This window comes from Macaca nemestrina, chromosome 12 (genome assembly GCF_043159975.1).
Source record: "Macaca nemestrina isolate mMacNem1 chromosome 12, mMacNem.hap1, whole genome shotgun sequence".
Lineage (NCBI taxonomy): Eukaryota > Metazoa > Chordata > Mammalia > Primates > Cercopithecidae > Macaca > Macaca nemestrina.
Genome location: NC_092136.1, coordinates 10,202,693 through 10,227,468, shown reverse-complemented (window position 1 = coordinate 10,227,468; position 24,776 = coordinate 10,202,693). Strand labels below are relative to the sequence as shown.

Below are 24,776 nucleotides of genomic sequence, written 5' to 3'. Positions count from 1 at the left end.
TGTAAACCTGTAAACCCAGCACTTTGGGAGGCCGAGGCGGGCGGATCACTTGAGGTCAGGAGTCTGAGACCAGCCTGGTCAACATGGGGAAACCCCGTCTCTACTAAAAATTATAAAATTAGCCGGGCGTGGTAGCGCACACATGTAATCCTAGCTACTTGGGAGACTGAGGCAGGATAATTGCTTGAACCGGGGAGGCAGAGGTTGCAGGGAGCCGAGATCGCCCCACTGCACTCTAGCCTGAGAGAGCAGGAGTTTAAGACTAGCCTGGACAACACGAAGAAATCCGTCTATACAAAAAAATAGAAAAATTAGCTAGGCGTAGTGGTGCCTGCCTGTAACCCCAGGTACTTGAGAGGCTGAGGTGGGAGGATGGCTTGAGCTCAGGAAGTCCAGGCTGCAGGAAGCTGTGATGGCGCCACTGCACTTCAGCCTGGAGACAGTGAGACTCAACTCCGTCTCAAAAAAAAAAAAAAAAAAAAAAAAAGCAGGCGGTTGGATTACACAGGCCCTGAACCCCACCCTAAAGCCTTCAGCACTTTCAAGTGAGGGATTACCAGGTTTGCAGGTCTGCGGCAACTTGGCTGCAGTGTCCAAAATGGGTGGGGCAGGTGGGATTAAAGATGAGGCTGTGGAGACAAGCTATTGGCAGAGAGGACACACTTTAAACCCTGGGAAGATGGCATTACCCAGAGAGGGGGAAGGATAAGGACACTGCAGAGCCCAAGACCATTGCCAGACCCGAGTCATGCGGCTCCTTTGTTCCAGGAACCACAGCTGACTCTAGAAGCAACAGCAGCATTTTCACTCCGCAGGTGCATCTCTTCCACGCTTTGGGGTGCCTGCCCTGACTCTGACTTCTGGGGCTGGGATTTAAGGCTCTACCAGGCCACAGCTAGCCAGCTCATAGGCGGTTAACTACCTGATTCAGCTCTTCGTCTCTTTCACTCCTTTACATCGGACTCACGAGGGCTGGGGGACAGCTCCCTTTCGCTAAGTACTTTCCGCGTGCTAAACACCGCACGAATTCCCCTCGGCCCTAGTAGGACCAAACGACTCAGAGAGGGTGTGCGGTTCCACTGAGGACGCCCAGCAGAACAGCCGCACCCGCCGCGATGAGATCCCCTGCCTGTCCAGCCCAAGCCCAAGCGCCCTCGCGGTCACGTGGCATTTCTGGAACCTAACAGCCAGAATGCAGGAGGGCCAGGCCGAGGCCGCAGCGCTGAACAACGCGCGCAACTGGCGGTCGAGGACCACGCAGCGCGACCGGCTAGGACCTCCATCTCGATGCGTGGGCGAAAGGCTGGGGCCCTGTGCCGCTGGCGATCCCGGGGACCGCCTGGATCTCGCGGCACTAGGGATCCAGATGGAAAGTAACCCAGAGGCACCGCAGCCGCCGGAGACACGGCTACAGTACCGGATTACGGCCGGGACTGCCATATGCCACGGGCGGGGCGAAACCCGGCCTTTTGAAAGGCAGAGATTTAAACCAATCAGCGCAAAGGGTTGGCAACCCTCCGCCCAATTGGAATCGCTCTCATTCTGAAGGCGGTTCCGACTTGGAGTCCGGCAGCCCAATGGGAGAGGTGGAAATTTCCAGAACGAACGGAACCAATGGGCGCGGCCAGCGCGGCTACGATTGGCAGAGCAAAAGACCAATCTGTGTCGCAGAAGTCCGCTCCTCCCTCCGTTCGTGCAGCCTGAGATGGGTGGGTTTATAGAGCGGCGTCCAATCCTGAGGTGCGGGGGAGGCAGGGTTGAGGGAATCACTCCCCGCTGTCCAATGAGAGGGAAGTGGAGATGATGGGCTGGACCTCAAGCCAGTAGTAGAACAGCACAGAGAGCCCCCTAGAAGTACTCGACCAGTGAGCAGGCGAGGAAGGGGCGGGAGCCGGGGTCCCGGCAGCTTCTAGTAGGTTCCAGAAGGCGGCGCGTGCGGTTGGGATCGCGGAGCGGACGGATTCGATTCAACGGGGTTCCGGGCCGCGCTGCGCTATGGAGCAGGTGAAGGGGGAGGGGCGGGCTGAGGCCCCGAGACCGCTCGGGGACCGGCGGAGGCCAGGCCTGCGGTAGGGGGCGGGGCGGGTGCCAGATCTGGGCGACCGGAGCTGGGTGCTGGAGCCGGACGGGGCGGCGGCGGGGAGGCGAGGGCCGCGGGCGGCGGGCGGGAGCGGGATCTGTAGAGGCCGGCCGCGGGGAGCGCCCATCGCCCCTTGGTTGGGCGAAGAGGGCCGGGAGGAGGCCACAGCTTGGGTGAGTCCGGCCGGCGGCGGGAAGAGGGGCCGCGACCGGGCCCTGAAGGCGTCCCGAAGGGGCTGCTGCAGGCTATGCTGGGGAGGGTGCGGGCCGCAGAGGGCGGGGTGGAGTTAGGCCAGGGGCCGGGGTCGGCACCCGCGAGGTAGCGCTCCGGGAGATCTGAGACAGCCGACGGAGAAACCGCTCGGACTTAGCCACGAGGAACTTGGACGGATCCAGGGAGCGGGGACGGGAATACACTGGGTCTTAGCAGCCTGAGATCCAGTTGGGGCAAATCTTACTCTTCTGCATCTGAGAATGTGAGGGTTGGAGAGCGTTGAGCGGGGATTTGAGGAGCTGCAGACCGAGTGTAGCTGATGCAGTAAAGGGAAGGGTGCCGCAAAAGTCCTTGGAACGAATTCCATCTCTGACAGTGGTTTACAAATGTATTGCGGCCCCTCCCCCTCTTTTTGTATGCGTGTGTGTGATTGTCGAGTGACCGAGGACCGACACTTCCGAAAGGTGGATTTCTAGCTACACTGGGGCGGTTGTAGACAATTTGCAGAGATTAACCGCTAGAAGTTATGGGCCTCTGTTGAGCATTTGGGGGGCAGAGTTTGAAGCGGCTGCTGCTTCCTTTCAGTGACTTGGTTATGTCCTCAGTAGCTTGTGGTTGTGAAAGGCCTAGAGATTTTGTTCCATTGGAAGCTGTCATTGAACTATAATGATTCATCGGAAGAAAAAGAACAAAACAACCTCCGAGAAACCTCTACCAACATCTGAGAAATCATCTGCTCGAGAGTACTACCCTCGTCGCTCCGGGCCCATAACACTTCGGGGTGACAGTTCTGAAACTATACCTGGTATTTGGTTCTTACTTCAGATCCATAAAACTAAGATTGCCCACACGCTCCCCTTAAGTAAGACATCTCGATGGACTAGTGACTACCACCCTTTTTTTGGTGGAGTTACAGAGCTGAGCCTTTGGTCTCTTGTAGCAGTTGCTGCTTTAGGCAAAGCTCGAGCTTCCTTGCTGTATTAAAAAGAGTGGAAATGAAGTTAATAAACTTTTTGTGCCCATATAATGCTTCAGTTGTATCTAGGATTAAATGGGCTGTATTATAGGTGAGGAAAAATTTTCTGGAATAAGACATTGCTCTTTTACTTTTAAGAAAGGATCTCGGCTGGGTGCAGTAGCTCGCACGTATAATCCCCAGCACTTTGGGAAGCCAAAGCGGGCGAATCACCAGAGGTCAGGAGTTCGAGACCAGCCTGGCCAACATGGTGAAACCCCCTCTGTAATAAAAGTACAAAAATTAGCGGGGCATGGTGGCGCATGCCAATAATCCCAGCTACTGGGGAGGCTGAGGCAGGGGAATCGCTTCACCCCTGGAGGCGTAGGTTGCAGTGAGCTGTGATTGTGCCACCACAGTCTAGTCTGGGCGACAGAGTGAGACTCCGTCTTGAAAAAAAGAGAAAGGACCTCTTTCTGCTGTTACCAAATTTATTTTTTATTTTTTAGAGACAGGGTCTGGTTCTGTGGCCCAGGCTGAAGTGCACTGGTGGGATCATAGCTCACTGCAGCATCAAATTCCTGGCCTCAAGCGATCCTCCTGCCTCAGCCTCCTGAGTAGCTAACCACACGCCACCACAACTGGCTAATTTTTAAATTTTTTGTAGAGACAGAGGTTTTGCTATGTTTCCCAGGCTGGTCTCGAATTTCTAGGCTCAAGCTATCCTTCAGCCTTGGCCTCCCACTGCATGAGCACTAGGATTACAAGCGTGAGTCACTTTGCCTGTTCTTAAAATGTTTGTTTTTAAATCACCACCACCCATGGTAGAAGTGTATGTGCAGGTAGATAGATGGTGAATGAATATTTGACTTAGGACAGCAAACTGACATGGCGACTGTACAGATGACCTGGCATTTAACCCCAGGTGTGTTTGAGCCCACCATCTGGAAGCCATTCCTGAAAATAAACAAGACTTTGTTTTCATTTTCAACTGTGAGGTTTGTATTTCAGTTTAGAAAATACTCAAGTTGGTCTGGGTGCGGTGGCTCACACTTGTAATCCCAGCACTTTGGGAGGCGGAGGTGGATGGATCATGAGGTCAGGTTGAGACCAACCTGTCCAGCATTGTGAAACCCCATCTGTAGTAAAAATAAAAAATAAATAAAAAATAAAAAATCGCCCCGGGGGCGGTGGCTCACGCCTGTAATCCCAGCACTTTGGGAGGCCAAGGCGGGTGGATCATGAGGTCAGGAGTTCGAAACCAGCCTGGCCAATATGGTGAAACTGTGTCTCTATTAAAAATACAAAAATTAGCTGGGCGTGGTGGCATACTCCTGTAGTCCCAGCTACTTGGGAGGCTGAGGCAGGAGAATCGCTTAAACCCAGGAGGCAGACCTTGCAGTGAGCCGAGATTGTGCCACTGCACTCCAGCCTGGGTGACAGAGCAAGACTCTCTCTCAAAAAAAAAAAAAAAAAAAATTAGGTGAGCATCGAGGCGTGCACCTGTGGTCCCAGCTACGTGGGAGGCTGAGGCAGGACAATTGCTTGAAGCCGGCTGGTGGAGGTTGCAGCGGGCCAACATTGCTCCACTGCCCTCCAGCCTGGATGACAGTGAGACTCTGTCTCCAGAAAAAAAACAAGTTGGACAGATTTTGAATGTTCAAGCTTGTCTTTTTTTTCAATAGGGGCCTTTCAAATAAATCCCGCAATGATATACTTCTTTTTTTTTTTTTTTTTTTTTTTTTGAGGCGGAGTCTCGCTCTGTCGCCCAGGCTGGAGTGCAGTGGCGCGATCTCGGCTCACTGCAAGCTCCGCCTCCCGGGTTCCCGCCATTCTCCTGCCTCAGCCTCCCGAGTAGCTGGGACTACAGGCGCCGCCACCACGCCCGGCTAATTTTTTTGTATTTTTAGTGGAGACGGGGTTTCATTGTGTTAGCCAGGATGGTCTCCATCTCCTGACCTCGTGATCCGCCCGTCTCGGCCTCCCAAAGTGCTGGGATTACAGGCTTGAGCCACTGCGCCCGGCCGATATACTTCTTATATTTAACCCAACACAGGCATACAGCCATGTAACACATTCAGCAAAACAGTATTTACTGTTATGTGCCCTGTGTGCTGGTATTTTTTGTCCCACTTGGTCTTTTAAAATGCTGGTCATGACCTACAAAATTGATTTCCTGACCCACTGTTGATCAGTACTCTGTTTGAAAAATGCTTTTTTAAAGCATAGGCAAGAACTTCACCAGCTGCCTCTTGACACCACTTGAGTTTTGTTAACTCTTTGTCTTCTGCCCTCCGTCTTGGGCTCTAGGATTTTTTATCCCTTGTTTGCTTAATTTGGCAGGTTCCTTCTGCCTGTGCCTCTGTAATGTCTCTGATTAATGGAAGTTCCTGATCTATTTCAGGATTCCAAAATCATTTCTTTCTTTTTCTTCCCCCCCCCAGATAGAGTCTCACTCTGTCCCCCAGGTAAGAATGCAGTGGCGCCATCTCGGCTCACTGCAACCTCCGACTCCCAGGTTCAGGTGATTCTTCTGCCTCAGACTGCTGGGTAGCTGAGACTGCAGGCATGCACCACCACATCGGGCTAATTTTTGTATTTTTAGTAGAGACGGGATTTCACCATGTTGGCCAGGCTGGTCTCGAACTGCTGACCTCATGATCCACCCGCCTTGGCTTCTCAAAGTGCTGAGATTACAACCTAAAATCATTTCTCTTAACAAAATTATTTCTTGCATCAATTTACTGGGTCGTGAGTGGATAATACATAGAATGAGTTAGTAACTTGGGTGACATAACTATCTCATAGAACGTTTACCTCTTAAAGGTATATTTTGGTCTGGTGTGGTGGCTCACCTTTGGGAGACTGAGGCAGGAGGGTTGCTTTAGGCCAAGAGTTTGATACAAGCCTGGGCAATATGGAGAGACACCATCTCTACCACAGAAAGAGAAAAACATTTAGCCAGGCGTAGTGACATACACCTGTAGTCCCAGCTACTTAAAAGGCTGAGTTGGTCGGGCGCAGTGGCTCACATGTGTAATCCCAGCACTTTGGGAGGCCAAGGCGGGCAGATCACCTGAGGCCAGGAGTTCAAGACCAGCCTGACCAACATGGAGAAACCCTGTCTGTACTAAAAATACAAAATTAGATGGATGGTGGTGGTGCATGCCTGTAATCCCAGCTACTCAGGAGGCTGAGGCAGGAGACTCACTTGAACCTGGGAGGCAGAGGTTGTGGTGAGGTGAGATCGCACTATTGCACTCTAGCCTGGGCAACCAGAGTGGAACTCCATCTCAAAAAAAAAAGAACGAAAGAAAGAAAAAAGGCTGAGTCAGGAGGATTGCTTGAGTCCAGGAGTTGAAGGTTACAGCCAGCTGTGATCATGCCACTGCACTCCAGGCTGGGTGACAAAGTGAGATACTGTCTTTAAAAAATACATAGATATGTATATATATGGCCGGGCGCGGTGGCTCACGCCTGTAATCCCAGTACTTTGGGAGGCTGAGATGGGCGGATTATGAGGTCAGGAGTTCGAGACCAGCCTGGCCAACATGGTGAAACCCCATCTCTACTAAAAATACAAAAATTAGCCAGGCGTGGTGGCGGGAGCCTGTAATCCCAGCTACTCGGGAGGCTGAGGCAGGAGAATCGCTTGAACCCGGGAGGCAGAGGTTGCAGTAAGCCGAGATCGTGCCACTGCACTCCAGTCTGGGGACAGAGCAAGACTCTGTCTCAAAAAATAATAATAAAATGAATAAATGAAGGAGCTTCTCGAGGGGCTGCCTGCCCTCAGGTAGGCTGCTGTGGGGCGCCTGGCCTTTTGTGGGGCAGCTCAGTGAGGAGAAACCCTTTAGTGAGGACCCTGTTAAGACAGGGCCAAGGCCTGCCTCACTTTTTTTTTTTTTTTTTTTTTTTTAAATTAAAAAGTAAACTTTAATGTCAAATGCAAACTTGGGGAGGGCAGAAAGATCACACACAAGGCTGTCACTTCACACTTGGAGGGTTGCACAGCAGCCCAGCAGAGGCACTCCTCACTTCTCAGACAGTGGGATGGGCGGGCAGAGACGCTCCTCACTTCCCAGACCATGCAGGGGCTGGGCCGAGGAACTCCTCACTTTCCAGACAGTGCAGCGGCCAGGCAGAGGTGCCCCTCATTTCCAAGACAGAGGCGGGCAGGCAGAGGTGCTCCTCTCTTCCCAGTCAGGCAGCCGGGCAGAGGGGCTTCTTTCTTCTCCGACAGTGGGGCGGCCAGGCAGAGTTGCTTCACTTTTTCAAACTGCTGTATCCCACCGGGCGCAGTGGCTCACGCCTGTAATCCCAACACTTTGGGAGGCTGAGGCGGATGGATCACCTGAGGTCAGGAGTTTAAGACCAGCCTGACCAATATGGTGAAACCCTGTCTCTACTAAAATTACAAAAATCAGCCGGGCATCGGGGCGGGCACCTGTAGTCCCAGCTACTTGGGAGGCTGAGACAGGAGAACCACTTGAACCTGGGAGGCAGAGGTTGCAGTGAGCCAAGATGGCACCACTGTACTCCAGCCTGGGCGACAGAGTGAGACTCCGTCTCGAAAAACAAAACAAAACCAAACCCTGCTGTATCCCTACTTCTTGCACTCTAAATGTTTGAGAATGGAGAGGTTTAAACCACAGTAGCATTTCTTTATCCTCCATCTGCTTTGTAATGCAGTAATATTTAAGAATGGCAGGAATCAATTTGGGGGGCTAGCTTGACTGTTACCCATTAATGAACATTTATCTATCATGTGGCGACATGTTGTCACACCAGGAAATGGAGACTAGTTCTTCTCTGATGGGAGGAGATGGCAACCATGCCATAGGCAGGCATCTTGCTGCTCCCAAGAAAGAGAAGCCTCCGCTGCCATCCCACAGCCTTTGGGTCACTGAAGCATGGATCAGTGCCACCCTGCCCACCTTCTTCCTGTGAGGGGTGACTAGGCCTGTGCTCCATTTATCATTTGGATGCTTTGGAAATCTGTGACAGATGAATTGACTTTTCCATGAAAGGAGCCTGTGATACGTCCTGGAGTGGCTTCGTGAGCTCCATGTAGAGACCGGAAGAGTGGCAGAGCCCTGGTTCGTCACATGAGGGCTGCCGTGGAGTGCAGCCTGGGCTCTTTGCCCCTGCTTATTTTTTCTTTGCTGGCTCCCTAGGGAAGGTGTGGGAAATTAAATAAATGAACTTCTTTTCTCTTTTCTGATCTGTAAAGTCACCCATTTATTTGTTGGTAACTCCGGAAAAGAATGAGTGTTATCTTAAAAGCTTGTGATTAAATGGGCTGATCATAGAGAAGCTGTGTGCTCCTTTTCCCTCAGGTCAATGAGCTGAAAGAGAAAGGCAACAAGGCCCTGAGCGCGGGCAACATCGACGATGCCTTACAGTGCTACTCTGAAGCCATTAAGCTGGATCCCCACAACCACGTGCTGTACAGCAACCGTTCTGCTGCCTATGCCAAGAAAGGAGACTACCAGAAGGCTTACGAGGATGGCTGCAAAACTGTCGACCTAAAGCCTGACTGGGGCAAGGTCAGCTGTGGGCAGTGGAGGGAGAGAGGCCCTTCCGACCTTTCCAGAAATGCCATTTGGTGGCCTGAGGCTCACCTGTCCTGATAGACTGATAGTTACCTACCCACCTCCCTGTTTGAGTATCCTCCTCAGAAACGGCATTTTTCATCAAATCTAAGATAGCTATTAGTTGTAATACAGCCTTTATTTTTGGTACTAAGAAGGAAGAGGCTGGGGCTAGGCGCGGTGGCACATGCTGTAATCCCAACACTTTGGGAGGCTGAGGTGGACGGATCACTTGAGGTCAGGAGTTCAAGACCAGCCTGGCCAACATGGAGAAACCCTGTCTGTACTAAAAATGCAAAAAAAATTAGCCAGGCATGGTGGCATGTGCTTGTATTCCCATCTACTCAGGAGGCTAAGGGAGGAAGAGCACCTGAGCCTGGCAGGCGGATATTGCAGTGAGCTGAGATCGTGCCACTGCACTCCAGCCCAGGTGACAGAGCAAGACCCTGTCTAAAAAAAAAAGGAGGAGGAGGAAGAGGCCAGGTGCAGTAGCTCACACCTGTAATCCCAGCACTTTGGGAGGTTGAGGCATGAGGATTACTGGAGCCCAAGGGTTTGAGACCAGCCTGGGCAACATAAGGAGTCCCTGTCTTTACCAAAAAAATAAATAAGGAAAAAAAATGCTGCTAAAGAAACTGACCACAGTTGATCAGAGGTGAATGGGGTGGGGCGGATGTGCCTCTGCTATTTGGATGGATCCTTAAAGTAGCAGCCTTGGTCTTGTAGCCTACTCCTCTCCTTTTTGCTCTTTGGCCTTTGTGCAAATACTCATTTTTTTCCCCCCATTAAAAGTAGAATTGTTCTTTTTGGAGTTCATCTTCTGGATTTACCTCTGGGTGTTCTTTATTTTGTGTCTTTCTTTGGTGGTTTAAGGGCTATTCACGAAAGGCAGCAGCTCTAGAGTTCTTAAACCGATTTGAAGAAGCTAAGCGAACCTATGAGGAGGGCTTAAAACACGAGGCAAATAACTCTCAACTGAAAGAAGGTTTACAGAATATGGAGGCCAGGTTGGCAGGTAGGTACTACGCACAGTTTTCTTTCTTATTATTGGGATTAATTTTGAGTCTTCCCCCTGAGAAATGTCAGTCTGTTAGGGTATGGGACACAGTAATTCTAGTGAACTCGTTTCATAGTGATGTGCTTTCCTTTACTCGGACAGAGAGAAAATTCATGAACCCTTTCAACATGCCCAATCTGTATCAGAAGTTGGAGAGTGATCCCAGGACAAGGACACTACTCAGTGATCCTACCTACCGAGAGCTGATAGAGCAGCTGCGAAACAAGCCCTCCGACCTGGGCACGTAAGTGGACGCAGCTCATTGAGGTTCTGGAAATCAGGAGGAATGTTATGCTTTTTCTTCCTGTAGCGTCACAGCAGAGGGTTCCCTGCCCTAAACTGCAGTTTCTGCCTTTGCTTATTCTCTGCAGAGCAGTAGCGGGTGGTCGTTTATTTGTAATTATAGAAAGGGTCAGGGGAGCATATATCACAGTAATCTAGAATGTTCCTTGTCATCTATATACATCTCTTGCCTGCTATCCTAGAACTCTGATCTAGTGTCAACCCCATCCTTTCCATCTACTAAGGCCCTACTGTCTCTGTTGGTAGATCAGGGTGGAAACAGGCTTGAAGTTCATGTGTAAAGATGTGTCTAAATCGGCTGGGCGCGGTGGCTCAAGCCTGTAATCCCAGCACTTTGGGAGGCCGAGACGGGCGGATCACGAGGTCAGGAGATCGAGACCATCCTGGCTAACACGGTGAAACCCCATCTCTACTAAAAAATACAAAAAACTAGCCGGGCGAGGTGGTGGGCGCCTGTAGTCCCAGCTACTCGGGAGGCTGAGGCAGGAGAATGGCGTGAACCCGGGAGGCGGAGCTTGCAGTGAGCCGAGATCGCGTCACCGCACTCCAGCCTGGGTGACAGAGCGAGACTCCCTCTCAAAAAAAAAAAAAAAAAAAAATGTGTCTAAATCTTGTACTGGTATCCATCTCTATCTCAATCCTCTGGCTCCTGAGATCAGCTACGGAAGTATACCTAAAACAACTTACTCCTCTGTGTATCTGCCAACCTTGAGGAATAAACTTGACCTCTGTGACTTGATTTTATTTTATTTTATTTTATTTTATTTTATTTTATTTATTTTATTTTTTCGAGATGTAGTCTCGCTCTGTCACCTAGGCTGGAGTGCAGTGGTGTAATCTCGGTTCACTGCAACATCCACCTCCTGGGTTCAAGAGATTCTCCTGCGTCAGCCCCCTGAGTAGCTGGGATTACAGGTGTACACCACCACACCTGGCTAATTTTTGTATGTTTAGTAGTAGCGACAGGTTTTACCATCTTGGCCAGGCCAGTCTCAAACTCCTGACCTCAAGTGGTCTGCCTGCCTCAGCCTCCCAAAGTGCTGGGATTACAGGTGTGAGCCACCGTGCCCGGCTATCTGTGACCTCATTTTATTTATTTTTGTTGACTCTATTTTAGATGGTGTTTTGACAGTTTGAGCATTCCTCAATTGTATCTCATGAGTGATGCAAAATCTAGCCATCTTTTGATGGGTGAGGAGCTTCTAAACACAGGAATCTGACTTTCATAGTGGGAGTTAAAAGACTGTGGGGAGAAGTAATTGCAATTTTTCTTTCTTTTTTTAAATCAATACTAGGAAACTACAAGATCCCCGGATCATGACCACTCTCAGCGTCCTCCTTGGGGTCGATCTGGGCAGTATGGATGAGGAGGAAGAGGTTGCAACACCTCCCCCACCACCCCCTCCCAAAAAGGAGACCAAGCCAGAGCCAATGGAAGAAGATCTTCCAGAGAATAAGAAGCAGGTCTTGTTTTTTCTCTCCTCACTGTCACTCATTTATAGACAACTAGAAATCTTTATGTTGAATGGGAACATCTGTCGACCTTGAATGACCATGATTATTATGGTTTTTTTTAGGGACGGAGTCTCGCTGTGTTTCCCAGGTTGGTCTTGAACTCCTAGCCTCAAGCGATTCTCCTGCTTCAGCTAGGATTGTAGTCACAAGCCACTGTGCCCAGCTGTAACTATTTTGAGTGCTTTAGTATGTGCTAAGCTTATGACTATTATTCATTAGAATGGTCAGCATGTTAAAAGATCAGCTTCAGGTCAGGCACAGTGGCTCATGCCTGTTATCTCAGCACTTTTGGAGGCCAAGGTGGGTAGATAACCTAAGGTCAGGAGTTCAAGATCAGCCTGGCCAACATGGTGAAACCTCATCTCCACTAAAAATAGAAAAATTAGCCAGGTGTCATGGTGGGCAGAAGAATCACTTGAACTTGGGAGGCCAAGGTTGCAGTGAGCTGAGATCTTGTCACTGCACTCCAGCCTGGGCGACAGAGCGAGACTCCATCTCAAAAAAAAAAAAAAAAAAGATGAGCTTCACAAGAGAATTCCTAGGAGTGATGTGTAGCCAAGAGTGAGCAGCGGGAGTTGCCCTTCCCGTGGACGCAACGGTAGCTTCATTGCTGCCAGTGTGAATGTTGGTCAGAGCAAGACCAGAAAGTTGGGAGTAATTCACATCCTTGTCATGATCCAGAAGAATGTTGTCCACATCAATCCTTAGACCTTTGCTTCCTGGCTGGACATGGTATGCAGTTGGGAGCGTCCGCTAAGCAGCACTCTTTTGGAGCAGGAGGCATGTGCCTCAACGATTTCATTTCCCTCCTTGTAACTGGAACAGCAGATTGTTGCCAAATTTAGCACCTTGAAATGGGTAAGCGTTGGTTGTTTAGGGTGTCTCAGCTGGAAAAAGGCCCTCCACTGTGGGCGGTAGCGAGTTTTGCCGAAGACTCGTGCCACTCAGCCCCTTCTCATCCTCTCACCACACCCTCTGCTATGATTCCCTGACAACTAAGACCCTGAGGCAGCCACAGGACCGACACCAGATCTGCTGCAGCCTCTCAGAATAAAGCCTGGTCCAAAACTCTGCTGTCCTCAATGGTTGCTTCAAGTTGAAGGCATTTCCTCTCCCCTAAAGAAGCGCTCTGCTTCCTGACAAAGATCCAGGAGAGTAGGTGGAAAAGGGGGAGTTTCAGAGCAAGCAAAGATGAAGTTAGTTTTCATTCTAATGGCTGATACTTGACTGTATTGTCTATAGCTGATTGATGAAGAGGCCTTCAGGAGAACTTGCTAGAGTTCTATACATGTTAGCTGTATTTCAGAACTTGTGACAGATCATAGATTCTTGCTGTCTTTGTCACCTGAGTTAGATTTGCTCAGCACTCACTTCTAAACCTCATCTAGGCACTGAAAGAAAAAGAGCTGGGGAATGATGCCTACAAGAAGAAAGACTTTGACACAGCCTTGAAGCATTACGACAAAGCCAAGGAGCTGGACCCCACCAACATGACTTACATTACCAATCAAGCAGGTGAGGCCCAGAAACAAGGGGCAAGGGAATTATTGGGTATCTGAGGGAAGAAGCAAGGACTGACTGTTCCTTCTTCACCATCCTGCCTGGCAGCGGTGTACTTCGAAAAGGGTGACTACAATAAGTGCCGGGAGCTTTGTGAGAAGGCCATTGACGTGGGGAGAGAAAACCGAGAAGACTATCGACAGATTGCCAAGTAGGCTCGACCTTCCAGAATACCTTGATAGCGTGGAGGGTTTGCTGTCCAAGACTTAAGTTTCTCTGCATGGGGAGGAGGGCTGCTGCTGGCCATAGAATCTGCTGTGTTAAGAAAGGGCTGGCAGGCCGGGCGCAGTGACTCATGCCTGTAATTCCAGCACTTTAGAAGGCCGAGGCGGGCGGATCATAAGGTTAGGAGATGGAGACCACAGTGAAACCCCGTCTCTACTAAAAATACAAAAAATTAGCTGAGCATGGTGGCGGGCGCCGGTAGTCCCAGCTACTCAGGAGGCTGAGGCAGGAGAAGGGTGTAAACCTGGGAAGCAAAGTTTGCAGTGAGCTGAGATCGCACCACCACTCCAGCCTGGGTGTCAGAGCGAGACTCTGTCTCCAAAAAAAAAAAAGGGGCTGGCAAGAAGGTCACCGCAGACAAGACAAAAAGTGTTGAAGGCAGTGATGCGGGTCTTTCTAGTTGCAGGTGTGTTTTTCTGCAGGAGCTGACCTTATCTGTTTGTCCTAAGCAGTCCTTGTCTGTCTCTCTTTTTCAGAGCGTATGCTCGAATTGGCAACTCATACTTCAAAGAAGAAAAGTACAAGGATGCCATCCATTTCTATAACAAGTCTCTAGCAGAGCACCGAACCCCAGATGTGCTCAAGAAATGTCAGCAGGTGGGTAGGAAAGGAATAGGGGTCTTTTCTTGTTTTCCTAATAATTGAGCCATTGTTTCTTACTGTTTTATTTAATAACGAACTCGACCTTTTTTTTTTTTGAGATAAGGTCTCACTCTTTTGCCTAGGCTGAAGTACAGTGGCATAGTCATGGCTCACTGCACCCTCAATCTCCTGGGCTTCATTGATCTTCCCACTTCAGCCTCCTGAGTAGCTAGGATTAGAGGCGTGTGCCACTACATCCAGCTAATTTTTTATTTTTTATTTTTGTCACCCAGCCTGGAGTGCAGTGGCACGGTCTCTATTCACTGCAACCTCAGCCTCCCAGGTTCAAGCAGTTCTGCCTCAGCCTCCCGAGTAGCTAAGACTACAGGTGCGCACCACTACGTCCAGCTAATTTTGGGGGGTTTTTTTTTTTTTTTTTGAGGCAGAGTCTCGCTCTGTCGCCCAGGCTGGAGTGCAGTGGCCGGAACTCAGCTCACTGCAAGCCCCGCCTCCCCGGTTCACGCCATTCTCCTGCTTCAGCCTCCCGAGTAGCTGGGACTACAGGCGCCCGCCACCTCGCCCGGCTAATTTTTTTTGTATTTTAGTAGAGACGGGGTTTCACCGTGTTAGCCAGGATGGTCTCGATCTCCTGAACTCATGATCCGCCCGTCTCGGCCTCCCAAAGTGCTGGGATTACAGGCTTGAGCCACCGCGCCCGGCCCAATTTTTGTATTTTTAATAGAGATGGAGTTTCACTATATTGGCCAGGTTGGTCTCAAAATTCCTGACCTCATGATCCATCCACCTCGACCTACCGAAGTACTGGGATTACAGGCCACTGCACCTGGCCACATCCAGCTAATTTTTTTATTATTTGTAGAGAAGGGGGTCTCACTGTGTTGCCCAGGTTGGTCTTGAACTCCTGAACTCTAGTGATCCGCCCTCCTCAGCCTCCCAAAGTGCTGGAATTAACAGGCGTAAGCCACTATGCCTGGCTGAACCTGACATTTTTTTAGGTAGTGGCTTTGGTCATCTTACATGATTCTTTTTCTCTCATTTAACAGTGACAACATATAGGAAGTGATCTGGTTTTTGGTTTTGTTTTGTTTTATTTTTTGCAGTTTTTTGTATTGGTCAAGATTTCAACCCTAAATGTGTCAATATTGAGGGCCTGTGCATTAAGAGTGTTTATAGTGGCCGAGTGCGTAGTCCCAGCTACTTGGGAGGCTGAGGCAGGAGAATGGCGTAAACCCGGGAGGCGGAGCTTGCAGTGAGCTGAGATCCGGCCACTGCACTCCAGCCTGGGCAACAGAGCAAGACTCTGTCTCAAAAAAAAAAAAAGAGTGTTAATAGTTCTTGTAACATAACACTTTGACTATTTTATACAACAAAAATGATAAAATGGTGTGAATCAGGCCAATTGTCATAAATTATGTAGGGTGTGACTTTATATTCACAAAAGGATTGGTGAGAGAATGAATTGTGCTAGTGAGGTGTGCATCCTTTTCATACAGGGCTTATTCTTGTACCAGTGTTGTGTCAGTGCCATTCATTCTCTTTTATGGTAATCCCAGCACTTTGGGAGGCCTAGGCGGGTGGATGATGAGGTCAGGAGATAGAGACCATCCTGGCTAACACGGTGAAACACTGTCTCTACTAAAAATACAAAATATTAGCCTTGCATGGTGGCAGGCACCTGTAATCCTAGGTACTCAGGAGGCTGAGGCAGAAGAATGGCGTGAACCTGGGAGGCAGAGCTTGCAGTGAGCTGAGATCGCACCACTGCAGTGCAGCCTGGGAGACAGAGCGAGACTCCGTCTCAAAAAAAAAAACAAAACTGTAAATTTCTTTTAAAAACTTGCCAGCAATAGCAAGGACCATAGCAATAGCTCACGCCTGTGATCCCAGCACTTTGGGAGGCCAAGGCGGGCAGAACACAAGGTCAGGAGATCGAGACCATCCTTGCTAACACGGTGAAGCCCCGTCTCTACTAAAAAAAATACAAAAAAAAAAAAAAAAACTAGCTGGGTGTGGTGGTGGGCGCCTGTAGTCCCAGCTACTCAGGAGGCTGAGGCAGGAGAATGGCATGAACCCGGGAGGCGGAGCTTGCAGTGAGCCGAGATCGCGCCACTGCACTCCAGCCTGGGTGACAGAGCGAGACTCCGTCTCAAAAAAAAAAAAAAAAAAAAAAAAAAACTTGTCAGCAATACTCTGAAAATTAAAATCCTAATATTTAGATGATTATGAGTGTTTAAATTACTATTCCAATAATTATGTTTTGTAGGCAGAGAAAATCCTGAAGGAGCAAGAGCGGCTGGCCTACATAAACCCCGACCTGGCTTTGGAGGAGAAGAACAAAGGCAACGAGTGTTTTCAGAAAGGTGCTGCCTGCAGCTTGGGGATCGGGGGGAGCGGTGCTGCATGTGCCTCCCATGCCAGGCTGTGGGGTAATATGGCCGGCTATATGTGGGGGCCTTTTGCTTTTTAAAAGATAGACTTTGTTTTTCTTCCCCAGGGGACTATCCTCAGGCCATGAAGCATTATACAGAAGCCATCAAAAGGAACCCGAAAGATGCCAAATTATACAGCAATCGAGCTGCCTGCTACACCAAACTCCTGGAGTTCCAGCTGGCACTCAAGGTGAGGAGACCTGTGGGGGCGGCCATTACTGTAAGCCTGCATGTGAGGAGTGGGTTTTCTCTCTGTGTTTTCATCAACATGGGTTGATGATGATGTTTGAGACAGTGTCTCACTCTGTCCTGCCTCGGCCTCCTGAGGAGCTAGGACCACAGGCACATACCACCACATCCTGCTTCATTTTTAATTTTTTTGTAGAGTTGGGGTCTTGCTGTGTTGCCTAGATTTATAGTGGTGTGTGTGTGTGTGTAAAATATGGGACCTGTATCTAACTGGTCCTGGCCCATGGAGTTATTACTGGTTGGCAGTACATTGGAAGGCGGGTCCTTTCACCCCTGTATCCTTCCTCTTTTTTCTTTGTTTTTGCCTTTTTAACCATTTTTTTTTTTTTTTTTTTTGAGACGGAGTCTCGCTCTGTCGCCCAGGCTGGAGTGCAGTGGCGCTATCTCGGCTCACTGCAAGCTCCGCCTCCCGGGTTTACGCCATTCTCCTGCCTCAGCCTCCCGAGTAGCTGGGACTACAGGCGCCCGCCACCTCGCCCGGCTAATTTTTTTGTATTTTTAGTAGAGACGGGGTTTCATTGTGTTAGCCAGGATGGTCTCGATCTCCTGACCTCGTGATCCGCCCGTCTCGGCCTCCCAAAGTGCTGGGATTACAGGCTTGAGCCACCGTGCCCGGCCTAACCATTTTTAAGAAGTGGAATTGCTGGGCCTTGTGGTGTCTATGTTTACTTTGTTTGTTTGTTTGTTTGTTTGAGACAGAGTCTCACTCAGCTGCCCAGGCTGGAGTGCCATGGCACGATCTTGGCTCACTGCCACCATCTCCTGGGTTCAAGCAATTCTCCCATCTCATCTTGCCAAGTAGCTGGGATTACAGGCACCCGCCATCATGCCCGGCTAATTTTTTGTATTTTAGTGGAGACGAGGTTTTACCGTGTTGGCCAGGCTGGCCTTGAATTCCTGACCTCAGGTGATCCACTTGCCTCAGCCTCCCAAAGTGCTAGGATTACAAGCGTGAACCACTGTGCCTGGGCCCCCCCCCCCTTTTTTTTTTAAGACAAGGTCTGCCTCTCGCCCAGGGTGGCTGGAGTGCAGTGGCACGATCTCAGCTCACTGCAACCTCTGCTTCCCCAGCTTAAGCCATCCTCCCACCTCAGCCTCCTGAGTAGCTGGGGACTACAGGTGTGCACTACTGTACCCTGCTAATTTTTTTTTTTTTTTTTTTTTTTTTTTTTTTTGAGACGGAGTCTCGCTCTGTCACCCAGGCTGGAGTGCAGTGGCCGGATCTCAGCTCACTGCAAGCTCCGCCTCCCGGGTTCACGCCATTCTCCGGCCTCAGCCTCCCGAGTAGCTGGGACTACAGGCGCCCACCACCTCGCCCGGCTAGTTTTTTTTTTGTATTTCTTAATAGAGACGGGGTTTCACTGTGTTAGCCAGGATGGTCTCGATCTCCTGACCTCGTGATCCGCCTGTCTCGGCCTCCCAAAGTGCTGGGATTACAGGCTTGAGCCACCGCGCCCGGCCTTTTTTTTTTTTTTTTAGAGTCTCGCTCTGTCACCCGGACTGGAGCGCAGTGGCGCAATCTCGGCTCACTATTTTTTTTTTGTTTTGTTTTTGAGACAGAGTCTTGCTCTGTCGCCCAGGCTGGAGCACAGTGGCCGGATCTCGGCTCACTGCAAGCTCCGCCTCCCGGGTTTACGCCATTCTCCTGCCTCAGCCTCCCGAGTAGCTGGGACTACAGGCGCCCGCCACCTCGCCCGGCTAGTTTTTTGTATTTTTTAGTAGAGACGGGGTTTCAGTGTGTTAGCCAGGATGGTCTCGATCTCCTGACCTCGTGATCCACCCGTCTCGGCCTCCCAAAGTGCTGGGATTACAGGCTTGAGCCACCGCGCCCGGCCTCGGCTCACTATTTTTTAGTAGAGATGGAGTTTCACCATGTTAGCCAGGATGGTCTCGATCTCCTGACCTCGTGATCCACCCTCCTTGGTCTCCCAAAGTGCTGGGATTACAGGCGTGAGCCACCACGCACGGCCAATTTTTGTCTTTTTTTTATAGAGACAGTGTTTCACCATGTTTTTCCAGGCTGCTCTGAAACTCCTGGGCTCAAGCAATCCTCCTGCCTTGGACTCCCAAAGTGCTGGGATTACAGGCATGAGCTACTGCGCGCGGCCTACGTTTAATTCTTGAGGAGCCACCATGTGTCTCAGCGGCTGTGCCATCCTTCCTTGCTTTTCTGTTTTGCTCAGCTAGGTAGGTCTGCTGTTCTCAGTCATACCAAGTTTGGTCAAATACGACTGTTTGACACTGTGAATGGAGTTCCCATCATTCTCTTGAATATCAACCACCCTGCCTCTTTCAGCAGTTTTTTTTTTTTTTGACTGTTCTCTGGCTGACAAACCTGGACCATATTGTGGGAAGGTGACAAAGTGTGACCCGTCTAGAAACAGCCATACCTGGGTTTGTGTAGGTTTTTATATTTTGTGCCACTGTCTTCTGGGTCTGTGTCTGGGCCTAGAGACATCATTTCTACTAGTAGGATTGTACAAGAGTCATGTCAAAAGCATATTGATTTGTGAGGCAAAGAATAGCGGGTTGTCAGTCACCTCGGAGGTGGGCAGTGCTTTCCCAATCATGAGAGCGTGGAGAAAGAATGAATGGGGTTTCTGCTGCTGTCCCAGCTTCTTGGTGGAAGGGTTGGAATTAAGCCCAGGTGAGCTCAGTGTACTGCATAATGTTCTCTTTCTCATGATTTCCTACTTTGAAGATGTTTCAAAAAGAAGAATACATAGTGAATATCTGGTGTATCTTCAACCTTTATCTGACAATTAAATGCTCACCTTTTTTGCTGAACTGTTTCCAAAAGGAAATTGTATACATTTGGCACTTAGAATGAGACATCCAAGTCTTGTGCACGCATTGCCTGAAAAGACTCCCTGTCCAGTGCAGCACTGTCAGCTCACGCAGCCTCACCACACCAAGGCCTGATGCCATCTGCCGTCTGTCCATCCATACTCAGACTTGCCTACTTCTCCAAAAATATGTTTTAAAACTTGGGGTTTTTAAGTTTATTTTATTTTATTTTGAGACAGAGTTTCTTTCTTGTTGCCCAGGCTGGAGTGCAATGGCATGATCTTGGCTGACTGCAACCTCCGCCTCCCACGTTCAAGTGATTCTCCTGCCTCAGCCTCCCAAGTAGCTGGGATTATTACAGGTGCAGCCACCAGCACAGCAATTGTTTTTTTTTTTTTTTTTTTTTTGAGATGGAGTTTCACTCTTGTTGCCCAGGCTGGAGTGCAATGGCACGATCTCAGCTCACCGTAGCCTCTGCCTCCCAGGTTCAAGCAATTCTTCTGCCTCAGCCTCCCTAGTAGCTGGGATTATAGGCATGTGCCACCACGCCCAGCTAATTTTGTATTTTTAGTAGAGAAGGGGTTTCTCCATGTTGGTCAGGCTGGTCTTGAACTCCTGACCTCAGGTGATCCACCCACCTCAGCCTCCCAAAGTGCTGGAATTACAGGCATGAGCCACTGCACCTGGCTTTTTTTTTTTTTTTTTTTTTTTTTTTTTTTTTTTTTTTAAAGTAGAGACAGAGTTTCACCATGTTGGCCAGGCTGGTCTTGAACTCCTGACCTCAGGTGATCCACCCACCTCAGCCTCCCAAAGTGCTGGGATTACAGGCGTGAGCCACCGCGCCTGGCGTTGTTTTGTTTTTTAATCAGCAGTGGTTTTGGATTCCAAAGCTCTCAGTACCAAGGCCCATGCATTTGGTCTAGCTGTCATGTACTCTTCAGTTTCTCAAACTGGAATTGTCCCCCACTATGTGTTTTTCATAGCATCAGCCTCTTGCAGAGTCCGGGCAGTTTGTCTTTTATGGGATGATCCATCATCTGGAGTTGTCTTTTCTGGTGTCATCACCTCTGTGTGGTGCTGGATGAGGTGTTAGTTGGAAGTTCACATGCTTTAGCTGCCTGTAGTGAGCTTGTCCAAGGGAATGAGCCTAATTTCTTTCTGCTGCTTCATTCTAGGACTGTGAGGAATGTATCCAGCTGGAGCCGACCTTCAGTAAGTACCTTTCTGCTGCCTGTCCCCTGTCTCTAGCCAAAAGATTAGAGAAGGAAAGGGCAAGCCCTTTGTCTACCTGTGTGTTCTTGGGACCTGTAGCATTTAGGATCCAGCATCAGCAGGTGTGAACAGTGTTGATGTGCAGGTGAAGAGGTGCAAGGAGCAGCCTTGGGCGCTGCGTTTGGATAACGCACCACCTCTCCTGTCTGTAGTCAAGGGTTATACACGGAAAGCTGCTGCCCTGGAAGCGATGAAGGACTACACCAAAGCCATGGATGTGTACCAGAAGGCGCTAGACCTGGACTCCAGCTGTAAGGTGGGGCTGCTTCTGGGGCTCCAGGGCTCCCCCTGCCTCTTTCTCTGTTGGGTCTTTTCCACATTTAGTCCCTGATTTCTTCCCTGTCACCTCCATTTCTCCGTTTCTCTCTTACTTGCTCTGTCTTCCCTTGTCAGTTACCTCTGTTATCTTGGACCTGCTGAAGTAGTGAGCTGGGTGGTGCCAACACTCTTCCCCTTTGTCTCTTCTGGACTGCAGGAGGCGGCAGACGGCTACCAACGCTGTATGATGGCGCAGTACAACCGGCATGACAGCCCCGAAGATGTGAAGCGACGAGCCATGGCCGACCCCGAGGTGCAGCAGATCATGAGTGACCCAGCCATGCGCCTTATCCTGGAACAGATGCAGAAGGACCCCCAGGCACTCAGCGAGTACGTAGAGTCAAAGAGGTGGCCTTGCTGGAAATGGAGAACAAAAGCAGGCAGATGAGTGCACACAGCTGGGAGGGGTGTGCTCGGTATGGGAGGAAGAGGAATTCTGTCATTCTCCTAAACTTGAGGAGATTGGTAGTGGGTGGAGAGCTGGAAGGGCCTTCCTTGTTTGTCATGATAGCTTGAGCAGTCATTTGGAAAGGCCCATTTAGCTGGGAGAAAGGTCTTAGCTGGAAACTGTGTCGTGGGCTTGGAGTAGGACTGGCAAGTTCTGCGAAGTGGAGCAGGCCTCCGCAGCTCTGCGCCCCAGGCCTCGCCAGGACCCCTCCTTGCCGGGGCCTTCTGTAGAGGGGGTTGAATTGGGGCTTGCTCTGAGAGGAAGTAAGATTTTAAAGGTTGTCTCATTTCAAATAACTGCCTCTTCCTCTGTAGACACTTAAAGAATCCTGTAATAGCACAGAAGATCCAGAAGCTGATGGATGTGGGTCTGATTGCAATTCGGTGATGACTTGTTCATCCCCCTTCCCTTCGCCCTCATGTGGAAAGTGGAGCTGGGACCGCGGCGAGCAGCACGGAGCGGAAGGGAGAGCAGGGGAGAGAAGGCCTCATCTCTCTATATTTATACATAACCCCGGGGAAGACACAGAGACTCGTACCTGCGCTGTTTGTGCCACCGCTGCCTCTGGGCCCTCCCAGCACACGCATGGTCTCTCCACCGCTGCCCTCGAGTTCCGTATCTCCTTCCCCTGCCCCCAGTTGCTGTCTCGGCTGCTCTCCCATAGTTGGTTATTTTTTATTTGGGGCAGTGGGCATGTATGGGGAGGGGAGGGGGTTCTTCCATCCTCAGGTCCCAGCTGTCTCACGTTGTTTATTCCGCGTCCCCTTCTCCAATAAAACAAGCCAGTTGGGCGTGGTTATATGTTGCTTTGGCCTTGAGTGTTTTTTTTTTTTTTTTTTTTTTTTAACCAAGAGTTTGTCTTGCAGGGGCTGCTCCTGGAATCTGATCTTGCTCTTCTCTTCGGGGTGGGCTTAGGAGGAGTCAGGTGGCTTGGCACAGCTCCATGGCTTTGCTGAGAGGGTTGCTAGGTGGCGCTGTTGCTCAGCGGCTGGAAGGACATCTGGAGGCTTCCCCACCCCAAGTGGTACTAATGAGAGGTTCAGATAAGCTTTGGGGTGTCCCCGGTGCTGTTAGTTCTCCACATTATAGTCCCAAAGTTAGAAACTGGCTAGATCCAGAGAACAGAATTTCAGTGTGACCTCTGTGGGGGAAGGGCAGCTATACTGTCAGTTGCTGTTAGATTTAGGAGTTGGGTCATGGATTGTTTTTGTTTTGTTGTTTTGTTGTTTGAGTCTCAGGCCGGAGTGTAGTGGTGCGATCTCAGCTCACTGCAACCTCCACCTCCTGGGTTCAAGCGATTCTTCTACCTCAGCCTCCCCAGTAGCTGGAATTACAGGAGCCCGCTACCGCATCCAGCTAATAATTGTATTTTAGTGGAGACAGCTGTTTTGCCATATTGGCCAGGCTAGTCTCGAACTCTTGACCTCAAGCGATCCGCCTGCCTCAACTTCCCAAAGTGCTGGGATTACAGGCATGAGCCACCGCACCCCACTGGGTGATGGGTTTTTGTTTTTCTTTTTCTTTTTTTTTTTTTTGAGAGGGAGTCTTGCTCTGTCGCCCAGGCTGGAGTGCAGTGGCACGATCTCGGCTCACTGCAAGCTCCGCCTCCCCGGTTCACGCCATTCTCCTGCCTCAACCTCCTGAGTAGCTGGGACTACAGGTGCCCGCCACCACGCCCGGCTAATTTTTTTTTTTTATGTTTATTAGAGACAGGGTTTCACCATGTTAGCCAGGATGGTCTCAATCTCCTGACCTCGTGATCTGCCCGCCTTGACCTCCCAAAGTGCTGGGATTACAGGAGTGAGTCACCGCCCCCGGCCTGGGTGATGGTTACAATGCACATCTCTCACCTGAGAATTTAGGGTTCTAAGCTTTAATTACACTTTTCCATGGTTGCAAAAAGCTGCGTTTTCTTTTTTTTTTTTTTTTTTTTTTTTTTTTTTTTTTTTTGAGACGGAGTCTCGCTCTGCCACCCAGGCTGGAGTGCAGTGGCCGGATCTCAGCTCACTGCAAGCTCCGCCCCCCGGGTTCCCGCCATTCTCCTGCCTCAGCCTCCCCAGTAGCTGGGACTACAGGCGCCGCCACCTCGCCCGGCTAGTTTTTTGTATTTTTTAGTAGAGACGGGGTTTCACTGTGTTAGCCAGGATGGTCTCGATCTCCCGACCTCGTGATCCGCCCGTCTCGGCCTCCCAAAGTGCTGGGATTACAGGCTTGAGCCACCGCGCCCGGCCAAAAAAGCTGCGTTTTCTAAAGCTGTCTTCCTGGACTGGGGAGGCCTCTGGGGCAGGAGTAAAACTTCCTCATTTGCTCCAAGAGTGCTGCTTTTTGGGCTAGGAAGGCTCTGAGACTAGCAGCTGGCTGGACTTACTGCTGCTAGTTTCATCAGCTTGCTTTTCCCCTGGGAATCCCCAGCAGGCCTCCCCCTTCCTCATCTGGGTGACACCGTTTAGGCAGCCTCCCCCATCAGCAGGACTCTGCCGCCCCCAGGCTTGCCCACCCTCTGTGCTCCGATCCCCAGTGTATTCACTGGAAAGGCCACTGTTGTGTGCAGAGCTGGTGGCGGATATGCCTTGCTCTACTGAAGCCCACATCCTAGGACGTGATGAGCAGGAGGGTATAGACCACCAGAGACCCCTGAGGTGACACCTAAGCAGGGACTTGATGGGAGTGAGCCTTGTGGGGACTCAGGGAGGCACGTCCAAGTGGAGCACAGTGGAGGTGTGTTTGGAGCTGGGGGACCTGAGGGCCTGGGAGGTTGTGAATGGTCAGGTCCAAGTTCTGTTCACTCATTCGCCTGGCAGGTCTGAGTTCATGAGTTTGAAAGTAGCCCTATGCGGAGCTAGGAAAAACTGCAAAATGGACTTGTTTCCCTCTGGGGCCTTGAGGGATCTTTGGTTGATAGGGACAGCCAGACTGGAGCCGATTTGACCTGTGAGTCCCAAATAACCTGGATACACTCTGTCAACTCCTGAGCTCTCCCTCCGGCAGCCCAGTGATGTTTCAAAGCCCAAGGTCCCCAACTCATGTGACAGGCTGGGGATGGGAGACACTTCCCACAAAGGCGGACCCAGCCCTGAACACAAACAGTCGGGGGACTTGTTGAGTTTGTACTGAGCTTCCCTCCAAATGAGGCAGGGGGCGTTTTTGACGGTGTTGAGTCGCTCAGCCGGC

At 50.3% G+C, this 24,776-nt stretch overlaps 1 protein-coding gene across 2 annotated transcripts; it reads left to right on the top strand.

Annotated features, from left to right (window-relative positions):
* Positions 1–1,023: 1,023 nt before the first annotated feature.
* Positions 1,024–22,404, top strand: LOC105469815 (stress induced phosphoprotein 1). 2 transcript variants are annotated; one of them, XM_071074416.1, is made up of 14 exons: positions 1,024–1,709; positions 8,585–8,794; positions 9,713–9,854; positions 9,999–10,140; positions 11,495–11,663; positions 13,103–13,229; positions 13,323–13,425; positions 13,976–14,096; positions 16,366–16,462; positions 16,597–16,721; positions 20,743–20,779; positions 20,992–21,095; positions 21,315–21,487; positions 21,920–22,404. In XM_071074416.1, exons 1-14 carry the CDS (start codon positions 1,578–1,580, stop codon positions 21,990–21,992), a joined length of 1,755 nt encoding a protein of 584 aa, XP_070930517.1. In that variant the 5' UTR covers positions 1,024–1,577; the 3' UTR covers positions 21,993–22,404. The 2 variants fall into 2 exon arrangements, with proteins under 2 accessions (XP_070930517.1, XP_070930518.1); XM_071074417.1 differs by lacking the exon at positions 1,024–1,709 and adding an exon at positions 1,852–2,004.
* Positions 22,405–24,776: the final 2,372 nt, after the last annotated feature.